This window comes from Amphibalanus amphitrite, unplaced genomic scaffold (genome assembly GCF_019059575.1).
Source record: "Amphibalanus amphitrite isolate SeventyFive unplaced genomic scaffold, NRLGWU_Aamphi_draft 000346F_arrow, whole genome shotgun sequence".
Classification (NCBI taxonomy): Eukaryota; Metazoa; Arthropoda; class Thecostraca; order Balanomorpha; family Balanidae; genus Amphibalanus; species Amphibalanus amphitrite.
In genome coordinates, this window is record NW_024881841.1 from 138,046 (window position 1) to 158,054 (window position 20,009).

The 20,009-nt window shown below is 49.8% G+C and overlaps 2 protein-coding genes across 12 annotated transcripts; one reads left to right on the top strand and one right to left on the bottom strand.

Annotated features, from left to right (window-relative positions):
- The first annotated feature begins 3,107 nt into the window (after positions 1 to 3,107).
- On the top strand, positions 3,108 to 4,631 carry LOC122389160 (venom allergen 5-like). Its single transcript, XM_043380899.1, has one exon. It carries the CDS (start codon positions 3,108 to 3,110, stop codon positions 3,870 to 3,872), a length of 765 nt encoding a protein of 254 aa, XP_043236834.1. The 3' UTR covers positions 3,873 to 4,631.
- Positions 4,632 to 7,544: 2,913 nt separating this feature from the next.
- LOC122389166 (exosome complex component RRP4-like) lies at positions 7,545 to 19,929 on the bottom strand. Of its 11 annotated transcripts, XM_043380909.1 has the most exons (8): positions 19,881 to 19,896; positions 19,722 to 19,728; positions 14,135 to 14,269; positions 13,355 to 13,464; positions 12,723 to 12,985; positions 12,082 to 12,264; positions 11,461 to 11,589; positions 7,545 to 7,850 (listed from the first exon to the last, which is right to left on the bottom strand). In XM_043380909.1, exons 3-8 carry the CDS (start codon positions 14,248 to 14,250, stop codon positions 7,638 to 7,640), a joined length of 1,014 nt encoding a protein of 337 aa, XP_043236844.1. In that variant the 5' UTR covers positions 14,251 to 14,269; positions 19,722 to 19,728; positions 19,881 to 19,896; the 3' UTR covers positions 7,545 to 7,637. The 11 variants fall into 11 exon arrangements, with proteins under 11 accessions (XP_043236844.1, XP_043236852.1, XP_043236845.1 ...); XM_043380917.1 differs by lacking the exon at positions 19,722 to 19,728 and having other exon boundaries at positions 7,545 to 7,721; positions 19,896 to 19,929; XM_043380910.1 differs by lacking the exon at positions 19,722 to 19,728 and having other exon boundaries at positions 19,896 to 19,921.
- Positions 19,930 to 20,009: the final 80 nt, after the last annotated feature.

Consider the following 20,009-nt stretch of genomic DNA (forward strand, 5'->3'; position numbering starts at 1 on the left):
AGAGTATCCGAGCGTGGCACGCATCAGTCAATAAGCAACATTATAGTTTCCAAGTAATATATTTTCATTAACTTGCTACTGAAAAAGTATATTTTTCAATGCACTGCCGTAAAAAAACCTTTTAGGGTTAGACATCGCAAGAACGGTTGCCCAGATAATGCAATGCCCGTTTTCCAGCCTGCCTGCCGATTCGCCGTCGCTGTTTAAGATCTGATATTTTCTAGCTGTAGTAATTACATCAACATAAATTTGTACGCATCACTTGAATGTAGAACGATGTGAGGTGGCAGGGGCGGCGCCCGCCGTGGCTGCTTGTGTCGCCCGCCGGTAACGCTGCGACGGTAACCGGTCACCGGCTGTGTGTCGGCCGATCGACCCCAGTGCGAGCCTGCCTACAGCCGTGCCCGGTGTGAGTTCTGCTCCGCCCCGGAGATAGGTCGCTCGTGCCTGACTGCGTTTGTGTTCGGATAGCGGCCGCTGGACGACTGAGAGCGCTTATGGACCGAGTCCGTCCGGTGGCTCCGCCGACGCCGAGGCCAGGCTCGATGCGCCGCGCTAATGCCCATGTATTCTGTGTTGTGATGTGTGCTGGCACCGCCGTACCCTTTATCCACTGCAGTATTGCATAAAAAGCCTTTGTCGTGAACGTCTTGTGTTGAGAGAGAGGTCAGACTATGTGGGTGATCGGAGACGAATAATTGGAGGCTGCTTTTTACTGTCAGTCAGTGCTACAGAAGCATCTGTGTGTTTGCACACACACGTCACCGCTCCAATGACGAGAGGAATACCATGATTTATTTAAACTGAGCGGCATCCATAAATAGATGCATCCTAGGGCGATGATTCGTACAAACACCGCACACCTCCCTGTAGCAGTACCCAGGGCTAGAATCCGCTCTTCGTTGCCGCACATGAAGAGGAGCTGTAAACCTACACCGTCCATTTTGCCGGTTCTCCGCCCAGGAACGCGATTTGATTTTTACGCAGATGAAGATATCCTTCCTGGCGGGACCGAGTAGGTACTGACGTGCAACTCCAAGCAATGCTTATTTATGACCGTCATTCGCAACCAATAAAGTGGAACTGAGGCCCTACCATATTGTCGGATCCATAAAATAAAAGAAGACTGATGACATTGTTATCCCGTTTGATTTCGCGTTTGCATGTGTACGCCGACAATTCTGTTCCAGAATTAATCAAGCGTGAAGCTTCAATGACCACCTATCATAGAGCATAAATCTGACCCCGGAATAAGAATGCAAGGTCGCTGCACTGGCTGCTGCATGGTCGGCAGGCGGTGGTCATTGGTGGCGCGAGGCTCGACACGTCCGCTGCTCTCAGAAAGGTGAGCACTTCTCGGGGAAAAATAGCAATTACGGGAAGAGCTCCACTGTGCTTTTAACGTCACCTTAGAAATTGCTGATATCTGTTTGTTGATAAAACTGCCCTACAATTACAGGGTGTCCCATAAGTTCGTTCTCATATTATGTTTGCATGTGAATCAGAGTACATTGCGTTTTTATATATTTATGACCCCTCAATGTGCTCCCCATTTAATAGGCAAACACATGAATACATGCTGCGGCATGCCAACCGGCATGTTTGGCTGCATAGCAGGCTTAAAGTTAACCCAGACTGACTTGACATGCGCCGTGAGCTCCTCGAGGCTGGAACAGCGCTACGCTTCGACGAGCCTCAATTTCAGCACAACCAACAAATTTTTATGAAATTTTGATCCGATGAGGTGCCTGGCATGTGATCTTGCCACAAACGCCTGTCACAGTCTCCTTGCACCGCTTTTAAGCTTTGCTTGACCTGTGCACTGATGCACTGTCTTGCCTGAAGATGGGCCTACGACCTCCCGAATGCCATTTTCTCCTCTATAAATGTGTTCATACTCGCGGTTTGAGTTCAGCTTAAGGGCTGAAACTCCTCCTAGATGTTCTTGGAAAAGCATTCTGCTTCCCAAAACTGTTTCTGGGTTGCCACTTGCAACTTGGTCAACTCCAGAACGCCTATAACCCCACAACACAGTGACCCTGGCCTTTTGCATAGGAACATAACGGGACGAAACGGAGGCCTCCTCCTTCGCCCTTATGGGGTTGTTTTCGGGTTTGGACGGGTGTTTCATCTCGATCGTGGACTAGTTAGTCCAGATGACCTGGTTGATGTCATCAACCCTCTAGTTTTGTTTAGCCGCAGGCATAACGAAACTCATGTTTGGCCATTTTAAGACGTTTTTGACTGTTTTGTGCCCTCCGGTAAGCAAAGCTTAAGTCACCTTGAGTTATGTACCCCGAAAGAACCCTCTTAGACAGCTGGTAATCCATCCTGAAAAGTCTGCTTACCAACTTTCTAACTCTTTGACCTTTTTGATGGCCACTTTGGCGCCACACAGTTTTGGCCACTTGGCTCACTCCTGAGGGCTGACTGGAAAGAGGATAAACTTGCAGTGATTGACTCCCGACAAATCATCGGCGTCACCTGCTGACTGTGCGTAGAGTTAGCGATGGACATTGGCTACAGACTGGTAGGCCTCAATCACCCTCAATTGTCGCGAATGGTCACGTGCTGACTAAATACTGAGACGTACCCGTATCAGAGACCTCTCTGTTGCGGCGTGAGCCGTCTCTGTAGGAAGCGGGCTCTCTAGCAAAAACTATTTTGCCTACAGAAATTAGCTACTGTGGAGCATATTTCTACCAGCCATGGCAACCACGTAAGCTCAGTTACGAACCAATTTCAGCGTGCCTTTAAGCAAGAGAGCCTAAAAACGTAAAATTTAGGTGAGAACGAACTTATGGGACACCCTGTAGATACTACGTTGCAAATGGCATCCTCTGGCCTCCATGTAAAGTCATGTCGAGGATTTTGTCGTGTGGTTGGAGTTATGTTCCGGAGCAAAATTTGTTAAGTTTTGCCCTGATCAACTTTTGGAACAGTTTCCTTTTTGCGTTTTTAAATCGGTGGCAGTCGATGCATCAACCAGTTCAGGCCCAATTTTTAGTCTGAGCCATTGCTAATCCCAGGTTGCTCCAGCCGATTGCGTGAACCCGCAGAGTTGGTTGGGGCTCCTCGCCAGGCCTCTTTCTGCCACCTACCGCAAGATGCTGGTGTTATCGGCTCTGCCAGTGGCTCTGGCTGTTCTGGCTGTGTCTCGCTCGGCAGCCGCGGTCGGCCGGCGCTCGCCGCGCTCCGCGGACGACTCCAGTCTCGGCGTGCACCACTGCGCCAACCACCAGCCCCACACGCTCGACCGCTACCCAGTGGGCGGGCCGGCCGCCGGGTGCGGCACCGTGGTCCGGCGCGGCGTCACAGAGACAGAGCGGGACGATATCGTCTCGGCGCACAATGTCATCCGGCGCGCCGTGCGAGACGGCCACTACGCCGACCAGAACCTGCCGGCGGCCAGCGCGCTGCCCGAGCTGCGCTGGGACGCCGAGCTGGCGCTGGTCGCCCAGCGCTGGGCCGACCAGTGCCGCGGCGGACACGACCAGTGCCGCGACGTGGCCCGATTCCCGGTCGGCCAGAACTTCGCCTTCGTGTGGAGCGGCGGCCGGCAGAACTGGACGGCCGAGGCGCTGCGCCAGTGGTTTGCCGACGAGTTGCCGCTGTTCCGGCAGGCCGACCTGGAGTTCCGCGGCGGCCAGGACCCCGTGTCGGGCGGCTACACGGGCCACCTGACCCAGCTGCTGTGGGCCCACACCCGGCGCGTCGGCTGCGGCTTCATGGCCGTCGCCGACCCCGTCTTCTGCGAGCGGCGAACATACGTCTGCAACTACGGACCGGCCGGCAACGTGCTCTTTGAGCCCGTCTACCCGACCGAGGCGTCCAGGGATGGACCGACAGAGTGGGAGGAGGGAGAGGTTTGAACGGGCGGGCCGGTCTGCTGAGGACCGTCGATGGGTACCGGTATGCCGACTACACGTCTGAAACGTTACAGCTGATCAGTACATACAGGCCGATGTAGAACATATGCTACAGCCATACCACAGCATTGTAACGTTGTTAGAATATGCATCATGCATGTCATTCGCCATTCCATTTGTAGTCCCAGAATGAAACAGGCATAGAAGTACCGAGTAGCGAAACGGTAAAATGTAATTAGCGCAGAAGCACATAATCTCTTAAGCGAACGCTAAGTAAGCACACTAGCTTAACAAGCTAATGATCAAAGTAATATGTTCAAAGACATAAATATCAAAGAGCCTCATTCAGTGTCCTGTTCTTAATAGGTCCCCTTAGTCCAATCACTAAATAGCCCTATGTAGTTTCTTACTCCTAATAATCCTTCTGTCGGCAGTGTAGGTATTTGTTCAGCACAGCCGGATCCTTCGGCTACCGACCTGACCCACGCCATGGGGTGGGCGTGTGCTCAGCCCCGCCAACGTAACAAGCTTTATTAAGTTCTCCAAACACACGGCGTGGACTTAGCCAAGGTTAGCGTCTTTATGTCAAAAGGAATATGCACCATTAATTCTGTTGAATTAATGGTGGAAACCATGAAAGGAAACGACCAATATGTAACCGGACCTCGTTTGAAGCACTCGTGCTTTCTGAGGTAACGACTTTCCTTCCATGGCCGACTTTGTTCCGTCAACACTAACAGTATTCCAGAGTTACGCGCGGGCAGAGTCAATACAAGAGCGATGTCGTGCCGATGTGTGTGTTTGCGCAATGCATCGATAACTAACACGAAACAAACTCAACACGGACAACTGCAATAGAGCTTATTGAGTTCGGTTCAATTCTGGGCCGAATGACCTCGCCGTTATTCGGCGATATGTTCGGTGAGCGATAAATTATCGCTGGGAACGACTCTTCGTCAAACAGCAGCTATTCTTTGGTGCAATGGTAAACATTGTAACGGTGCCCGGTCATGATCGTACGAACCGTGATAATGAATGACAGCGAACGTCGCCGTCAAAAGCGGGGTACCTCGGGCTCGAAAGCACGTCGCTAGCATTGCTCGCGCGAAGACCGTACGAAGCGGAGTCTGCGGAAGAGGGATATATGGCCAGAGGACCGGACTAGAAATACCACTTTTACAGGTCGTGGAATTTCTTACTACGATTTTTAATTAGCATCAAGGATTCTCAATCGAAATTTGCTGCAAAGAATCGGAGGAAGCAGATGCAAAGGTGAGCCGAAGGGAAACAGTACGCCCGCTCCAACCCGTGCCAGCTTTAGCACGGGATCCTGTCTGGTTTCGCTGACTGCCGGTGATCTCTCCGCCTCCGACCCCCTCCGTGCCCAGATGTGGTGCCACACTGGAGTACTGCGGCTGGTGCTGTTCGCCTGCTCGCTGATCACCCTGGCTGGGCTGCACGTGGACGGACGCCACTCGCCGCCGCTGTGGCGCGCGCTCCGTATCTGGCCCCTGCTGCTGACCATCGTCACCACGGCCGGGAACACAGCCAGCCTGCTGACGGCCCCCTCTGCTGGTGACCTGCTGTACGGAGCCGTCTACGGCCTGGCCGCCTACCACGCGCTGTTGCTGCTGCTGCTGCTGCTGCTGCTGCGCGGCCGGCACCGGCTGCACGCGCTGCTGCGGCGCGCCGCCGCCATGGAGGCCGCCACGGCGCTGTGCGGCCGGCCGGGCGACTTTGCGCGGCTCCATTGGAGTGCGGCGGCCATCGCCGTGCTGGCGGTGGCCACCATCTGCGTGTGGTCGGCCAGCCTCTTCAGCGGCGCCCTGCCGTGGCAGCATCCCAACTACTTGTTCCCCATGTGGGTGCCGGCCGCGCTGCAGACGCCCGACTGGTTCACGGTCATCATCGCCCTCCAGGTGCCGGCTGCCGCGGCCTGCTTCGCCTACCAGTCCGTGTTTGACGTGGTGCTGATCGGCCTCCTCGACTCGGTAGCGCTATATTTGGAGCGGTTGGATCGGTACACGCGACGGTACATCACCGGAGACGATGCAGTTGCCGGAGACGGCGCGTCGCCCGCGTCAGAGCACAAGGTGCGTCCTGCAGGCGACTCTACCGAACTGGGGCTCGGCAAAAAACTGCCGGTGCCGACTCTGAACCAGGGCGCATTTTATATATCTGACAATGCTGTCTCGCCGAAAGGGTCCGCTGACTTCGTCGCCAGTCTGGTCATAAAACCGAGTCAGACCGGCACACCGAACGGCCTCTGGCTGTACAGCGCCGAACTCCGTCCCTCCCCTAAGGTCGAGCGCGACTCAGCCGATCCGATCGAGCTGCGTGACCCCGCCGGGGACCTGGAGGCCGGCCTGGAGCGTCTGTCTGAGGCGTACCGCGCCGTGTACGACCTGGCCTCTGACGCCGCCGAGTTCTGCTCCGTGCCGACACTCTCGCTCCACGCCAGCGTGACTGCCGTGCTTCTGATCGGAATGTACGTCGCCATCAACCTCTTTATCGTCGGCGAGCAAGGTACGTTCGTCCGCGTCAGTCTGGTCATCTTTCTGATGTTGAACACGCTGCGCGTTGCGTTCGTCTCGGGCGCTGGCAGCCGGCTGCTGTCCTGCGGGGAGCGGCTCAACACTACTCTAGTTGGAGGTCGGTGGCCGCGCCGCCTCTCGCCCGGGGTGAGACATGCCCTGCAGATGCTGGTGGAGCAGACGCGCCGGCCGCCCAACTTCCACGGAGGAGGCCTCTTCACCGTCCGCAAGGAGACCATGCTGTCGATGATGAGCTTCGTGCTCTCGTACTTTGTGATCCTGGTACAGATGATAAGTACTTACGTATAATTTAGATAAATGGGTAGAGACGCAGGCGTGGGTATTCCGGTGCCAGCCATTAGAAAATGGTTTCTTGTGTATTTGTTACACATGTTTCGCACTTTTCATCTAGCACATCTACTTATACCACGGATAACTGACCTGACCAGACCTGACCAGCTAATAGGAGGAATATCTTGTGAATAAATGAAAAACGCTTCAAGTACCGACAAATTGGATGCAGCGCATGTTTACGCCCCACTTTCTGACAGCCAGCTGTATTTGTAACAAATATGATTTGTAACAATTGTATTCAAATATAAATATCGCAAAGGTATCGACTTCCGGTCACTAATGTCGCAGATCTGAAACGCACTTTTAATGAATTATATCACCTTTTCCCGAAAGATTACATTCGATTCCTTGAAACGATCTTCCAATTGCTGTAGTTGGAAAAACATTTACTTTATCGAAGTGATGTCACTTCAGTAGCCTGGTTAGTGGTTACCTGACCCTAGTTAATCTAGATCTGAAGTTTTTAAATGCAAGAACCGTTTTTGAAACCCGCGAAAAAATTGACATCGGGCACTACGCTAAAGACGATAACAATTAAGTGGTATCAATTTAGAATTCGGGACGTCTACCCAAGACATAATTTAAGCCAGGCCGATTGGCCACTGTGGAAAATAATATTTCCTGTGGATGCCAGCCAAAAACTGAAAACGGTGCGCTCCCGACCAGCCCACCAGAATATGAGCCCACATTGACGCTCACGTGCTGTACCCTGGTATGCCCAATGTCCATCTACAGAGATTTACTACACTCACTAGTTGGGTTTTATGGATCAACCGATACAATGTCATGTTGTGTGCCTATTTATTTTCATATTGCATTCATTGATGAAGATGGGGACAATATGCGGTGACAGTAACCATGATCGGATGATGGGGGCGGTTCACTCAGCTGCCTCCAGGTCCAGTCGTTTCCGGGTGAGGTCGGCCACCTCCGCCATCACCTCGGGCTTCAGAAGGTCACGGGCCTGCAACAGACGCGCCGCACAGACCTCAGGCCGGGACAAAGCGTCACACACACACACAGGGCAGGAGACACAGTACACACACAGGTCAGCTGCCTCCGCCATCACCTCTGGCTTCAGTAGGTCACGGGCCTGCAACAGACGCGCCGCACACGGGTCAGTTGGGGAGGGTGGCAGCGGATACCGACGCCTCAGCTTAGGGCAGGAGTACTGCGATCACCTCAGGTTTCATTAAGTCACGGGAGTACGTCACACGCGCCGATTACACACCTCAGGGCGTGGTGGGAGCCGGCCCGCGGCAGGCAAGAACAGGGGCGCGCACAGTCGTAAGCCCGTAAAATGCGACGTTGAAATACGCTGCGTGCAGCCAGAAGTATCATTTTAATCGGTACCTAGCCGTTCAGGAACTATATCAAACATGTTCAGATCGAAAAGATATGGTGTCCCAATGCCGACATCTTCGAGCCGTGCTTTTTATATTATACAATATACATACATGTAATATACGGGGCATTCCAGGACGATTCAACAGGTGCATAACACCCGACCCCCTCAGATTTGCTTCTAAATTGCTGTACAGGGTTATTCTGTGCCCAGAAGCCGAATCTGAAATTTTCAGACCCGTAGAAGCAACGGTTTTTGAGTTATAGCATTGGGAAATTTTGGAAAGTTAAAAAACATCATTGTATTTTAGTAGCTATATCTCTTCGAAAACTTTTATTAAACTATAAAAATTATACATATTTGAACTCGCCACATCACAAGCTATCTGATGGTATGCAAAATTGTTCAAAATTTTGAATTTTTAATTTTCCGAAAATTGTTCAAAAATTTATTTCAAATTTTTCAAAGTGTGGCCAGTTAAATAAAATTTATTTTTTTAGCTTTTATTAATGCTTAGGGTATTGGGAAACTATATTGTGAAAATTGGAGATAGGTATTTTTTATAAATATTTTATTTTATTTTTTTACTTTCTGCATGTTAAAATACCATTTTTCTTTGATATGGTGCCGACGGTGCTATCTCGGGAACGGATGATCGTAGCGCGCCGGACGAGGCGGCAATGGAAAGATCTCAACGAGATGGATCTAGACATTGTCCGAATGTTGTTCTTAAAGGTCACGGGTCAGGTCAAGGTCAGGTCAAAGACCAAAATTCCAGGTTCTCATTCCCCGGCTGCTCCTGAGGCACTTTCATAATGATAAAGCGATGTGAAAATCGCACAGCATGCGTCCAACATATTTATAAAGGCGGTGAATCAGTAAATATGCAATCACAAGGTGAGGTCAAGGTCAAAATCAGGTCACGAAAGGTCATGATGAATAAACAGGGATTAGGGACATGCGACACATGTTTTATGGGTTATTTTCCGATTCCAAGTCAATGGTGATGGGCATTTGACCATTCGGGACCAAATCAGGTCAGATTAGGCCAATGCCAAGGTCAATGTGTAAAGTTGTTGTTTCTATGTCGATGATATATGGCTATACTAGAGTAATGAGTGAAATGAAATGAATAATTTTTACATTTGTCTCCGTTTCCAAATTTCCATTTGGCCCATCCCGAAACCTATCGCTATATCATCTGCGCCTGTGACAGACCAGTCACTGCGAGCTCGGCTCGCTCGAATGAGCCTTGGCGCGGTGACAGACGACGCGCCGGTCCATGCGGTCAAAACAGCACAATAAAATCATCGGGTGCCATAAACGCATAGGGTGACGTTGGTCGCTGGTCACAGCTGCGCGGGCCAGTTGCGGGATGGGGACTCCAGTCTTCCGAAAGTCACCGCATGCGACAGTGCGTGTGAACCGTTCGTGCTTGGAAATGTCACCACGTGCAGCAAGAAATTACTGCCAGGATCCGTTTGATTGTCATCATCCGAATCCAGTGCTGAAAGGAGTTCAGAGAGTATCCGCAAGACTAGTGAGTGAAGTGAATGACGACAGGGTAGGAACTGGTGCATTTTTATGCGTTTCCTGCCGGAAACGACTGCTTAAAGATCCAAAATGTCTACCGCCAAGAGAACGGTCATCGCCGATCCCTTCGAGCAGCCAGCAAAGGTCACCAAGCCTTCCAAGCGACAATGATCCTGCCACTCAAAGGAGCTCATCAGTCGAAAGTGAAGTCGCGAGGCAAGAAACGAGCGAAGTCCTTCACCTTCTCGGAGAGACGCCACTTCGACCTAGTAAGAAAAATTGTCCATAGTCCATACTGTTTTCGTTATTAAGAGTCTGGGATGTTTGATGACATTATGTTGATGCCGTACCTCATTTAATTCCACCCAGCAGAGATATTAAATAATTAGTACCTCCAATCAATTAATACAATGTTATGTTGCAACCGGTGAAATGTTCTTGTGAATATTATCACAAATATGTCAGATGTGACGTTTTATGTGTTAAGATAATCAGATGATTGAAATGTTTGAGTTTTTAAGTGACAAATTCGAGACTACAGTGAACTTTGTATTCGTGTCGAGGGTCGAAGTCGAAAAAGCTGCAGAACACCTCAAGGAGCGTTTCAGCAAAGCGGTGGCAGTGAAAGGCACGTAGAGTCTGCACTGCTTTATTCCGGTCAACCACGAGACACTGCGAGTCTCAAAGTTGTCAGGGGGACCAGGCCGGCTGGTGAAAGTGCAACGCAGTAGGGCACCGAAAAGACGAAAGTGAGCCCGCGTAGACTTGCTAGCACCCCTGCCGTGTGTCTGTATGGTGGCTGTCTGTGCACTGTATTGTTGGTGATATGTGTGCCCAATACATTTCAACGAGCTGGTCACCAAAATGTGTGTTGTATTTCCTTCGTTGAACAAGGGATTGGTTGACCTGACCGTGACCTGACCTGAACTGACCTGATTTTGTCCTGAATCGTCAAATGCCCATCACCATTGATTTTGAATTGGAAAATAACCCATGAAACATGTGTCGCATGCACACAATCCCTTTTTATTCATCATGACCTTTCGTGACCTGACCTTGACCTGACCCGTGACCTTTAAGAACAACATTCGGACAATTTCTAGATCCATCTTGTTGAGATCTTTCCATTGCCGCCTCGTCCGGCGCGCTACGATCATCCGTTCCCGAGATAGCACCGTCGGCACCATATCAAAGCAAAATGGTATATTTACATGGAGAAAGTAAAAAAATAAAATAAAATATTTATAAAAAATACCTATCTCCAATTTTCACAATATAGTTTCCCAATACCCTAAGCATTACTAAAAGCTAAAAAAATAAATTTTATTTAACTGGCCACACTTTGAAAAATTTGAAAGAAATTTTTGAACAATTTTTTGAAAATTCAAAATTCAAAATTTTGAAAAAGTTTGCATACCATCTGAAAGCTTGTGATGTGGCGAGTTCAAATATGTATAATTTTTATAATTAAAAAAAGTTTTCGATTAGATATAGCTACTAAAATACAATGATGTTTTTTAACTTTCCAAAATTTCCCAAAGTTATAACTCAAAAACCGTTGCTCCTACAGGTCTAAAAATCTCAGATTCGGCTTCTGGGCACAGAATAACCCTATACAGCAATTTTAAAGAAAATCTGAGGGGGTCGGGTGTTAATTTGCACCCATGAGCTGTTGAATCGTCCTGGAATGCCCCATACGCTACATGTAATATACCGGTGAAATAATAACGTCACCAAAACATAGTCCCAGAACGGTCAATATTTTATCAAGTGACCTCACCCGGTAACCTGACCCGGGCTCCTGCGAGACAGGTACCGCACCTACCTGGAACTTGGAGGAGGCTTCGAAGGCGTACAGTATGGACGTGTCGTAGAGCATCATCCAGGAGCCGGCCAGTGCCAGGATGCAGTTCCGCAGCCGTGAGATCACCTCTCGCTCCGGCAGGGGCACACGCTGTAGGGGGGACGCCGCGGTCAGGCAGACAGCAGCGGATCGGCACGAGTCGCGGCGGACTTAGCATCCTCTTCCTTCTCGACGGCATGGGAAATATAAAAAAAGGAAAACGTCGCTGATATTTCGCTTGACAGATACTAGTTACTAGAAATAAACATTTTATAATAAAAACCATTTTAGAGCTACTCAAGACAACTGACGTGATTTTGCCATTATTCATCGGAAGAAAAGTTACAAAGTAAACTTGCGCAGTATTATCTATCCACCAAAAACGAGGAAGTGGGCAGGAAGGGAGGGGAGTTGCAACGCTACATTACTATCCTCGGTCACATCTTAGCAAGCAGCCAGCTTGAAAACTCATCATATGTTTGCTTGAGATATATCGGGACTCGTCCTCGACCAACAGCGCCAATGCGGCGACATCCCACACCACAGCGCCCCGCACGGCGACATCCTGCATCACAGCGGTCCGCGCGGCGTAGTGCAACCCACCTCCAAGTTCTGGACATAGCCGCCGGTACCGGCTCCGCCGTCCTCTCCAACGACCGTGGCGCAGATCCAGATGTAGCCGTTGTTGCCCAGGATCACCGTAGCGCCGCACGGCAGGTCGTGGAAGTGGTTCTTCCGCCGCAGCACCAGGTTCGACGGCACGGCCACCACCACACCCTGCGAGAGCTGAACGCGGCGACAGAGACCGACGTCAGACACAACTATTATCGGCAACTGACACAGTCACACGACTCTAGGGGTAATGACGTCAGACACAGCTGCCGACGGCGACTGACGTCAGACGCAACTATCAGCGGTGACTGACGTCACACAACTGGTATGGGCAATATAACTGATAGATATAACTGGTATAGCTCAGGTATGATAGGCGTTAGATACAACTGACCTCAGACAACTAACAGCGGCGACGAACGTCACACAACTGACGTCAGACACAGCACAACTGATGTTAGGCCAGTTGCCACTGATGGCACACACAACACACATACACAACAGCTAGTGGCAAGACTGGTGGTGCCTCACAGTGGTGGTGATCTTAAACTAGAGATTGGATTTACTGAGCTCATCTGTCTCAGGGTGCAGCACGTTGACACAGCTCACACTCACGTTGCAGCCATTCTTACCTTTCCATATTTGAGACTGCGAGTGTGCAGCGACAGTGATCCGTCGGAGAAGATGTTCTGCACCTCTGCCGAGATGAGATCACCCTCCTCCAGGTAAGAGCGCATGGCCAGCTCATCCTCCTGTGTCTTACGGCGCTGTTCGCCGCCGGGCAGGTTCACAGAGGAAAGCATGAGTAGTGAGTGGAGTCGACTGCACGTGTCCACCTTCCAGCGTTTCTGCTGCACCTCGATCACCCGGCCAATCACCACGTCACCAATCTCCCCTGGAAAACAACACAGCCGCTCACTCGTCACCAATCCCTCCTGTACGGCAGGACACGCGGTCAGTCGACACCTATCTCCCCCTGGACAGGAGGACACACGGTCACCACGTCACCAATCTCCCCTGGACGGAAAATACACAGTTAGGCGTCACCTATCTCCCCTGGACGGAGAACACACGGTCAACCGTCAGCAATTTGTCAGCAATATGCCCTGGACGATGGCATACTCGGTCACTCATCGGGAAGTAAATAAATTGTAAAAATGTACTTTTTTAAATAATTAAATCACATTTCACTAAGGATAGACCAGCTCAGGAGGAGTTCTTACCCCTTGACTATGTCCCTGATTTGTTAAGTATACATACATACCATTGTATCGGGCTTTCAGGGGCTGAACAGAAATAAGTCGATTTATTCTTCTCACAAATCCTGCAACAGAGGCCACTAAATTCTCTCCATCTTTGTAGGTACCGTGACCCCTGAAAATACATATGCAATGTAAAAGCACATCAATGGGCAGCTTATGGCAAACAAAGAGGACAGAGCCATAGAGCCGGCATCACGTAGTGAGTCAGCAGGCCATTCATTACTCGCACTAGTTAATCCACTATCGTCACTCTCGTGTGGGTCGTGCCTAATTGACTGATAATCGCTGCACCATTTACTTTATGGACCCTTTTACAAACATTAGGAGGGTGAGGAATCGCCAATCACAGACAGTTTTACTTAGCAACATGCTGCGTCATTTGCGCAGGACTGATTTTGTTTTTGTTCCGCTCCCTTTCTACTCTTCATCTATACTCCGTTACACGAGCTCGTTCTCAAGGAAACGGCGGGGCCGATGTTCGGACAGCCATTAGCCGTCATTGTGTGAACATCGCATATGATCAACATACATATGTACCGTGGATAATAAACATCCAACGTTGAGAATTATACTATTTTTGATATCCTCACGATCCAGATGGCGTTTATTGCAAAACTATCTCCAGGAGTTAAACAGAACAAAGGCAGCACCTTGCAACCCATTTGTGCTTCTAGAGTGACAAAGTTCTGCATGTGTGGGCGAGAACTGACGTTTCCATCAGCTCTCTCCGACTCCATTTCACCTAGTGACAAACGCATCGGAATTGCATGCACCTGACTTACCTCATAAATCCGCCATCTCCTGTGACGGTGTCTCCTGGTGTGACCAGTTGGGCGGCACCACGCGTGGCTTCCTCCTGACGCAGCCTCTCTGCGGCCAACCGTATGTCTACCTCCATCTTGCTTTACAGTGATCTGCTGTAAAGGAAAAAGACAGGAATGACTTAATACACATAATCTTTATCATTTTTATCAATATGTTTGAGTGCTCGTTATGTAATTTCTATAAAATATCTTAGTATACTTCTCGGATTGTTTCTTTTTGGAATGAATTAACAGAACTGATTAAACGAAAAGATTATCTTAACCCTCGCCGGACCTATTGGTTTTTTACATACGCGCCGGCCGAGGGAGGGGGGGGGGGGGGTACGACCCCCCTCGTCGTTTCGCCCCTGGTGGAGCTAGCGCATCGCGGAAGAAAACGATCGTGTGCGCCGTTACGAGACGCAGATATTGATACCCGATTTTTAGGTCCTAGGTCAACCGGTGACCTCTAAGGTCAGGTCAAGTGCCCCAAGGTACGGTTCCGTTTTTGGTGAGTAGCTTCGCAGAAAAAAACGGCCGCAGAGCCGCGGGCCCGCGATTTTGGCAGCATCGTGTTCGCCTCGCTCAGGCGCGTCGAATGGTATACTTCTTGTTTGGATGAGGTGAGGCCAACTTAGGGTGTTGACCTCAGGTCACGGTCAGGTCAGCGCCCCCAGGTGACGAAATTGGTCGGAGGTCATGTCGCATATCATTCGATTCGGCAGGGCTTCCTGAGTCCATTGGTGGCTTTCCCGACTCCCTAGCTCAATTTGATCGGGAGTTATTGACGAAAAACTAATATGACCCTCATGAAGTCATAAATGACGACACGCAAGGTCAACATTGCAAAAGTGACGCATCGAACCTTGCAAAGAGTGCATGAAATAACGATTCTGTGTGCTTGAAATAACTAGTTGGGGATCGTTCCCGGCGCCAGAATAGCAGTTTTCATTTTTCCCAATGAGTTATAATGGTGAGGTCACCAAAATGACCTGAACTCATATAACCTTTAGGAAAAATCCGAGATATACAAGTTGTGAGACTTATAATGGATACTAGATCCTACAAGTTTCAATTCCTTGTGAAAGCTCCTCTGGCAGTGAGGGCGTTGCGAAGTTGCGACATCTGAAGACCGAACAGAGGTTCACTTATGACGCCATAGGTCAGTGACCTGACCTGACCCAAAAATGCAGTTGGTGTAAAAAAAACGGCTGGAATCAAAGGTCAGTATGCCAAGTTTCAGCCCTCTATCGTCGGCATGTTCGGAGCTATCGCGAAAAAATATATGGGGGGGGGGGCAGGGTTAAAGTATTCAATAATCATGGGTTGGCACGCGATGCTTCTCCTTTCCCTCATCATAATGCCGTGACAATTTTCTACAGAGGAACTAGGAGGAACTTATCTAACCAGCAAAACGCCTTTTGGAGCGACCAGGGAGCGAGCGAGAGAGTGGGCCTTGCACGTACGAAATTGCGAGGGGGTAGGTCAATCCACAGCAGAAGTAATGTGGGGTTTCAGTCATGGGTATGTTCTGCTTCTGAAGCTTAGGAACGATTAGCCAGACTACAATGAAACTTTGAATGTAGCTTATATGTATCGTCACCCTTGCAGCTGCAACTTTAGCTATTGACATCTTCTTTTCGATCACTCCGCATTAAACAATCGCCAGTCAAAGCCAACCGTTGAGATTGGTAAAACCCTACATTACTTTAGCGGTGGGCTGTAACTCCGACTAACTTGTGCACTGCACCCTATTAACCGGTCCCTATCGATGTACCAAATTCAAGCGCAATCGGCCTAGCCGTGCTCGAGATCTGGAAGCGGATAGAGATAGATAGAGCGTTCCGGGGCCTCGGACGCTCTTTCATGTTTCAGTATCCGAAAAGTTCTTTATTTCCACGGAAACCCAATGCTTCAATGCGGCATGCGCTTAGCGCACTGTAGCGTCGTGCCGTGAAACAAGGCCGGAGCCGGAAGTTCTGGGGCCGCAAAAATCGGCGGAGCGGTGTGTTCGAGGCTGGCGGGAGCCGGCAAGGCCCGGGGCAGCGGAGCAGCACGTGCTCAGGCACATCAGCCTCTTCTCGGCACACGGTGCAGAGCGCCGCGGGGCACCGCTTGTCTGGGCACTGCTGGTGCTGGCACGCAGCGGAGTGGAGACAGCCGATGCGGTGCACGCACAGCCCTCTGCAAACTGCGTGGTAGATATTCTTTCTTCGACAAAACCGAGAATAACGCGGATACTATGCTATCGGTCAACCGGAAGTCATAACAGCAAGACGCGCGAGACTCCGCACCTTAGATTGGCTTTATCATCGCATTTATTTTTCATCCAGTTTGGCAACAAAATTCAAAAGTTTATATTTGCCCCCAAAACAAACTTTTGCATTTTGTTGCCACACAAGGCATAAACTTTGTTTAGTGATAGACCCAATCGAAGAAGTAGAGCATGGCGCCTCTATTTGCAGTGAGTTCCGACCGACTGAAAACATAGTCTTTGAGTTATTACTGGTTTTGTCGAAAAAAGAATACCTACCACGCAGTCTGCTGAGGGCTGTACATACTGGAGCGAGTGGCCCCGCTGGCCCGCCCTCATCGGGTGCACCGAAACGACGTCCTCTCGGTCCTCTCCGGGGATAGGGAGCGGCGGCGTGCTCCCGAGGAGTGGCTTGAATAGTGACTCGGACCAGTGTAGCGCCATTGATGCTAGGCCGCACAATGAACCGCCCTGGTCAGCGAGCGGGCGTTTGAGGGCAGGGCGGCCGCTTATTTCGCCAGGTCGTACGCGCTCTCATTCCCCTTGATACCGGAGTGGGCAAGAACCCACCGCAGTATTATTTGACAACGCTCGGGTCGGCGATGTTCAACAAGGTCTTCCGTGCCTATCTCCACGCCGAACGTTGAGGCCTCACCTGGGCGGCCGCTCCTCAGCTGAATAGACTCAGGGCGGCTCGCCAGTTCGAGCACGCGATGACCGGAGCGGAGCGGGGACGTCTCGTCCCGAAACCTCTCCAGAGCTGCCCGCAGGGCAAATCTGCTGCTAGATTGACCAGCGTGCCAACTAAATTCGGTGACCGTCTTTTGCCTAAAATTATGCGGCCACCCTGCGCCGAAAAATTCAGCCGCCGCCATCAGCCATGCACTGAATTCGGCGCATGCAAAGTTACACAAGACGTGCGCTGAAATTTTTTGCGCAATCCCGCCACCACCCCGGACATATTCGGCATAACATGTATTTTTCCCGTCTGGCGTTAAGAAGGGTTAGGTCAGGTTCGATTAGGTTTTGTTATTTTTGCTTGTAATGTACCTGCTTTTCTTAGGAGTAAGAGTAAAGGATTGTTTGAACAATTTTCTATGCTAAGGTGTCCATCCCACCTTAACATTAGTTTTGAGTTGAGATAGCCAAAATGGGGTCCCTGGCTTGCACTTACTGGTTTGAGCACTCACAAGATCAAAAAATGCCCCAAATCGAAAATATATAGGTAATTTCAAAGTTGCAGCACTTGGATTCAGAGCAGCGGCGGAATACCTTCAATGAAGGGGGGGGGGGGGCACTGCCAACTTTTGGTCCCATTCTTTCCATACAACGCCCATAGGATAGGGCTAATTTTAAAATGCCCAAATCAAAGGGGGCATGGTGCCCCGGTGCCCTCCCCGTTCTGCCCACTATGATTCAGAGGTGCTCATGTATTAGAATGCCCCCTCTGAATGGACGACTGACATCAGCTCAGATCTAACGATTTTAAATCTTTTACTAAAACATTTGGTAGCACGCTGTGGTATATGCTGCTTTGAGCGCAACAAGTGCCGCACTTTCAAATAAAGTCACTAGGAACAGCAGAGATCCCTAAAAGTAAACAAAAGTAAAAGTTTAGAAACAGGTGAATATTTTTCAATGAAATTTGGTAGATATTCATTTTCGCTCTTTCTGAACCGAGCGACATCACTTTCATGCCAATTCATTAACTTTTTTGAGGGTGGGACTTGGGAGAGTCCCTTTAATACCTTTTTACAATATGGTGTGGTTGCTTGTGATTTTAGAGCCTAGGGTAGAAAAGGAGGATTTCACCTCCTTTATGTAGCATAAACACACAGTCGAATTGAGCCTATCCTATTGTTGGTCATAAATTGAAATAATCCTGAAATGCATTAGCTATACAATTCTTCAACCACCTATGAAATACTCACTCCCCGCCCTCGTGTTCCTAACACAGCCTCGTCGGGCGCTCAGGCAACAAATCATGCAAGGCCCTATATACCTGATGTACAGTCTGTCTTAAAAGTACCGCGCAAAGTGACGGTGGATCCATCAAGCCTGACTGAGGTAGGGCCTGCTATAATTTGAAAGTCACCGAACCAATTGACCTAGAGAATGGACGAGGATGTGAATTGCTTCGGTGACTCAAATGCAGTAGGCCCTTCCTCGGTCAGGCATGATGGATCCAACGTCACTTTGCGCGGTACTTTTAAGACAGACTGTACCTGATATATAGGGCCTTGCGGAAGGGACCGTGTATATCACACCACGGTGAGATTTACACAATACCGGCCATTTGTGTAAATCACACCCACCCCGGTGTGATATACACAAAATCTACTACGTAGTGTAAATCACACCCGGGTGAGGAATACACAGAGAGGGCAGCTGTGTGTATATCTCACCACGATGTGACGTCATAGCAACGCTGAACGTCCATTGGTCAGAGCAGTGACTCTGCTCGCCCATTGGTCAGATCAGACTAAGCACTACGAATATTCCGGCGGCATTCCGGGCGTCCTCTCTCTCGAAATCAGCTGACCGCCTGGCCTAGTGGTGAAGGTGCTTGCACCATCATACGAATGTTGCGGGTTCGAGTCCCGTCGGTGCGGGCGCTTTTTCCCGCATTTTCGCTTTTCCTTGGTAGCGGTGGGTTCGCTGCCGACCGACAAGTTTAAAAGCACCAATACAATATGGAAAGCGACGTCTGAATGCTCGTGGCGAAGCGGTGCAGTGCCGAAGGCAATGCCTTAGGAGAGATTACAGGCAATGGTAAGTCAAATATTTTTAGGTTAAGTGGTTGTGTATCTGGCTTCAGGCCGAAGGCCTGAAGCCTGATGCACAACCACTTAACCTAAAAATATTTGACTTACCATTGCTTGCAATCTCTTCATGCGAGTACCTTCTTCCTCATCCACGGGTAGGCAAAAATCAGTAGGTCAGGTTAGGTTAGGTTAGGTTAGGTTAGGTTAGGTTAGGTTAGGTTAGGTTAGGTTAGGTTAGGTTAGGTTAGGTTAGGTCAGGTCAGGTCAGGTCTAAGGTTTGGTTAAGTGTCTTGTTACCGTGCCTACTGTGTAAATCTCACCCAGGTGCTGCGTGGTTTGACACCCAGGTGTGATTTACCCACTACCGAGCACACAGTGTATATCACACCCTGGTGAGATTTACACATTGGCTAGGCCTACTGTGTAAATCACACCCAGGTGCTGCGTGGTTTGACACCCAGGTGTGATTTACACACTAGGAACACATTGTGTATATCACACCACGGTGTGATTTACGCATTTGCCGGGCCTACTGTGTAAATCACACCCAGGTGCTGCGTGGTCTGACACCCGGGTGTGATTTACACACTAGGAGCACATTGTGTATATCACACCCCGGTGTGATTTACGCATTGCCGGCCCACTGTGTAAATCACACTCCGCGTGGTGTGATATACACAGGAGTAGTGTATTGTGTAAATCACACCCGGGTGAGGTTTACACTACAGTGCGATGCATTATGTAAATCTCACCGTGGTGTGATATACACGCGTCCCTTGCGGAAAACATGATGGAATTGTTTCGTCGCAAGCGCGTCACTTTGACGATATGCAAT

What these genes read in the sequence shown, in the direction of transcription:
- LOC122389160 (XM_043380899.1), top strand. Translation starts at nt 3,108, where the DNA reads ATGCTGGTGTTATCGGCTCTGCCAGTGGCTCTGGCTGTTCTGGCTGTG.
- LOC122389166 (XM_043380910.1), bottom strand. Translation starts at nt 14,250, where the DNA reads ATGGAGGTAGACATACGGTTGGCCGCAGAGAGGCTGCGTCAGGAGGAA. An exon ending in GCTATGTCCAGAACTTGGAG is followed by an intron (nt 11,590 to 12,081) that starts GTGGGTTGCACT and finishes TCCCCCCTACAG; the next exon opens with CGTGTGCCCCTGCCGGAGCG. An exon ending in AAGCCTCCTCCAAGTTCCAG is followed by an intron (nt 7,851 to 11,460) that starts GTAGGTGCGGTA and finishes CGTCTGTTGCAG; the next exon opens with GCCCGTGACCTACTGAAGCC.